Source organism: Eretmochelys imbricata, chromosome 1 (genome assembly GCF_965152235.1).
Source record: "Eretmochelys imbricata isolate rEreImb1 chromosome 1, rEreImb1.hap1, whole genome shotgun sequence".
NCBI lineage: Eukaryota > Metazoa > Chordata > Testudines > Cheloniidae > Eretmochelys > Eretmochelys imbricata.
The window spans coordinates 21,348,641-21,352,398 of NC_135572.1; the positions used below are offsets into that span (position 1 = coordinate 21,348,641).

The window sequence follows — 3,758 nt, forward strand, 5'->3', positions numbered from 1 at the left end:
GCTTTTCAGTGAAGTGATTCCTGTATACATGGGTAGGTTATTTGTAAATCACTTGGGGATCTTTTTGGATGAAAGGTGCTGTATAAATATAAGCTATTATTTTTGTTGTTTAAAAGTAAAATTAAGCCCATTACTGAAACAGTTAGATGAAAGACTAATCGTTTATTTCCAAAGTGTTATTTAAAGTCACACTTCCCCTTCCATACATCTTAATGTTCTTAACCATAAATCTCTGTTAAAAACGGTATTTGCACTTGTTAATGAAACAGGCATTTTATTCTTAATTCCCTTCAATATCATAGGTTAGAATGATTTGCCATCCCTGGGAGTACTATTTGGTCCACCATACCTCACACTTCTTGTCCATCTGACTCCCATTTTAAAAACAAACAATCCAATTCTAACTGGCCCAAAGCCAAAATCCAGAGCTGCCTTTTAAGATAGGCATCCCAACCAATTCCCCAAAAGGAAACTTAACTGTCTGTTGAACTAGTTTCCTGAAAGTAAGTATGTTGATCCCTTGGCTTTATAATAATTTGCTACAATTCCTGTCATTCCAGTATCTTACTGAAACACTCAATAGAGAACACAAAACAGGAATAGGTTGTTGAGGGTAAAGTACAGCATTTCAGAGGATTTAGGAAAGAGAAAAGTGACCACTAGACTGTCTTAAATTCTGCCAGCCAAATCTAGTGAATGAACTTTACCAAAAATGAAGATGTGGGAGAGACTCTAGTGTATTTCGTTCCAACAGTAGTAACAGCCACAGGTCTTTAAGCTATTGTGCAGCTTTATTTTTATAGGACTCATCATAGACTCTTTTACATAATTTAAATGATTATCAAATAATCTCCTGTACACAATAGAACGGATCTGTCACTTTCAATGCTTTGACACATTCCTGAAAGAAATCCAACACAGTTTGTGGGAATCACGTTGCTACAGTACATTTTGTCCAGAACATTATGCCATCAATTAACTTATTTATTATAGTATTGCTGTTTGCAATATTCTGCAACACATTGTTGAATTTCAGGACACTAAGATTTGGTAACAGCATTTATAGTTATTTTTGTTGTTTTCTTGACTTTTTTAAATTATTTTTGCACTTGTTTGTGTCCTCTGTTGAAAATCTGCCAGCACTTATGACGCACACAAGTGTGGATCAAGATTTTAAATACACTGTAAGAGCTGACTGAGTTTTACTTTTAAACTCAAGTCACTCACAATTGGTCACGGCTGCTTTAAAGAAAAAGCAGCCCCCGTTGCAATGTAACATAAGAAATGTAAATCAACTGTATTTGCCTACAGTAAAATAAAAACGTATCTCAAATAATGCTAACAACATGTAGTTACTGTGCACTATAAAACACCTGAAAGAATAAAATAGTTTACATTTTTATTATGTGCAGTGATAGAATCCGAACAAGGAGAGGGGAGACTGTTCAGAATGTGAAGGCAAATAAAACCCTAAAGACCAGATTCTGCCACTCTTACGAAACAGTTGTGTTATTCTCAGTGGGACTACTAGCAGAGTAAGATATTATGCTCTATGGCAAAATCTGGCCCTAAATTTATTGCAGCTAAAGAAAGCTTGACCTTTTTCTCTGTGCCAGTAGTGTCTGGACCAAAGCCCCCTGAAGTTAGTGAAAAGTCAACCCATTGACTTCAGTTGGCTTTGGATCAGGCCCTTGACTGTATTGAAGTCAATGGAGTTACATTGGTGTATAGGAGAGAAGAATCCGGACTAGTAACCAAACCAAAAAACTCCAGCTATGGAAAGAAACCCATCAGGTTATCAATTATCAGCTATAACCCAGCCCCAGGATTAAGGGCTAAGTGGGTGCGATCCCCATTCCACAGCGCCCCCCTCCTCCCCTCCCGTTTTTTTTCTGAGTTTATTGTCCTAAATCAAACAGTGTAAAGGGAGGGGGAATTAAAGTGATCTCGGCTTTTTGCCAGCCCAGCCTTCCATCCCGAGCCTCCCCTAGAGGCCCGAATAGGCCACCCTGTTGTACCCGGCGCTGTACTCATAAGGCATGGGAGGAGGCGGCGGGAGGGGGCAGTCGGGGAAGTAGGGAGCAAAGGCGGCGGCCAGCTGGGCTGGGCTCTCCTCGCCGCCCGCGGGGGCCGGGTCCGAGCTGGCCGGGTAGATGGGCGCTCCTGGGGCCCCCATGGCAGGCAGGGGCCGCAAGGTCTCGGGCAGGCTCAGGCTGCTGCAGGGAGCCGCCGCCGGGGAGCTCTTCTTGGCGGGGGGGCTCCAGGCGGGCTCGGGGTAGAGCAGCCCCCCGAGCAGGTGCGGGGGCAGCGGCGGGAGGTGGGGCTCGTACAGGGCGGGCTCCATGCCCAGCTCCGGGGGCAGCCGGGCCGGGAAGCCCTCGTGCGCGGGGGGCTGCTCCGGGAGGAGGCCGCCGTAGTCGGGCCCCAGCAGCTCGAAGAACTCCGCCGCCTCCGGGCTGCCGCCACCCGGCTCCGGCGTCTTGGGGCTGGCGCTGAGCGGCGGGGCGCGGGGCGGCGGCGCGGCCGGCTCGGTGAAGAACGAAGGGGGCAGGTTGCGGTTCCGCAGCGGCACCTTGCGGGGGCCGCCCCCGCCGCTGCCCCCGCCGCCGCCCCCGCCGGCGGCCGGGCCCTTCTCGCCAGCCCGGCCCTGGTGCAGGGAGTCGAAGAGGGCGGCCAGGCTCTTGCTCTGCAGGCTGCTGGCCGCCTGCGAGGCCTCCCGCTTGGCAGGGGGCTTGCCGTGGCCCGCGGGGCCGGGCGGGCAGGAGGGCTGGGGCGAGGCGGCCCCTGCCGGCGGGGCCGGCCGCTTGGGCAGCTCCTGGCCCCCGGCCGGGGCTGGCGCTGCCGGGGCGGGGGCGATGATGCCCGTGCAGCGCTTGATCTGCTTCTGCAGGTACTTCCTGTGGTTCACTTTCCTCTTGGACTTGACCGGCTTGTCCAGGGCCAGCTTGATGTTGCTGGACGCCGAGTCGATGAAGCTCAGCAGGTCCCTGGTGGCTTCTTTTAAATCCCCTGGGTCTTCTCCTCCCCCCACTCCTCCTCCTCCTCCCAGGAGAGCGGCTGCCCCGTCCTCGTAGCTCTTCTCAAGGTCAGCATAGTCCGCCAGGCCCCCGGAGGCAGGGAAGCAGAAGGGGATGAAGTGATGGGGGTTGAGGATAGCAGCTTGCACAGCCATCGCCTCCCTTCTCCTCTGCCCCCGGCCGCTGCAGCTGCTGGTGCGTTCAGCGCCTGGGCGGGGAAGCTACTTTTTGCCCTTGGTGAAAGGTTGTCCGCTGTGCCCCCCGTGTGTGTGTGTCATGGTCCTGCCAGGGTGCTCTGCAAACCCTTGGTCCTGCTGCTGCCTGGGAGGGGACAACCAAGGCAAACTACGGATCGCTACACCAGCTCCTGGTCGACTTGCTTTCCCCTCCCCAAGGGAGTTCATTAGTTCTTGGAAGAGGTGGAAGAGGAGGGGGCTAATGATGCCGTGTTTGTAAAAAAAAAAAAAAAAAAAAAAAGGAGGGACCAGGAGTTGAGCTGATTGTTAACCCTTTGTTTTCATTCGCTTATGGCAGCTGTCATTTAGGGCACATCCCGAGCTAATTTTTATTGTTTGTGTGGTGGTTGGACATCACAGTGACGGGTGCTTTAGGCCCTTGTGGCCCAGGAAACAGGTTGAGTTTATAAACGTGTTAGCTAACATGCTTTTAAACGCCACTAAAGCAGCGTTACATATGTATTTACTGGTAACCCTAGCTTAAAAGGGTCTCTCAGTGTGAAGA

At 51.0% G+C, this 3,758-nt stretch overlaps 1 protein-coding gene across 1 annotated transcript; it reads right to left on the reverse strand.

Moving 5' to 3' along the window:
* Positions 1-1,987: 1,987 nt before the first annotated feature.
* On the reverse strand, positions 1,988-3,172 carry FAM181B (family with sequence similarity 181 member B). The gene has a single exon (XM_077842139.1). The coding sequence runs from the start codon at positions 3,170-3,172 to the stop codon at positions 1,988-1,990; it is 1,185 nt and encodes a 394-aa protein (XP_077698265.1).
* Between the last annotated feature and the right edge of the window lie 586 nt (positions 3,173-3,758).

Excerpts from the sequence above, each read along its gene's own strand:
- FAM181B (XM_077842139.1), bottom strand. The coding sequence starts at position 3,172 with ATGGCTGTGCAAGCTGCTATCCTCAACCCCCATCACTTCATCCCCTTC.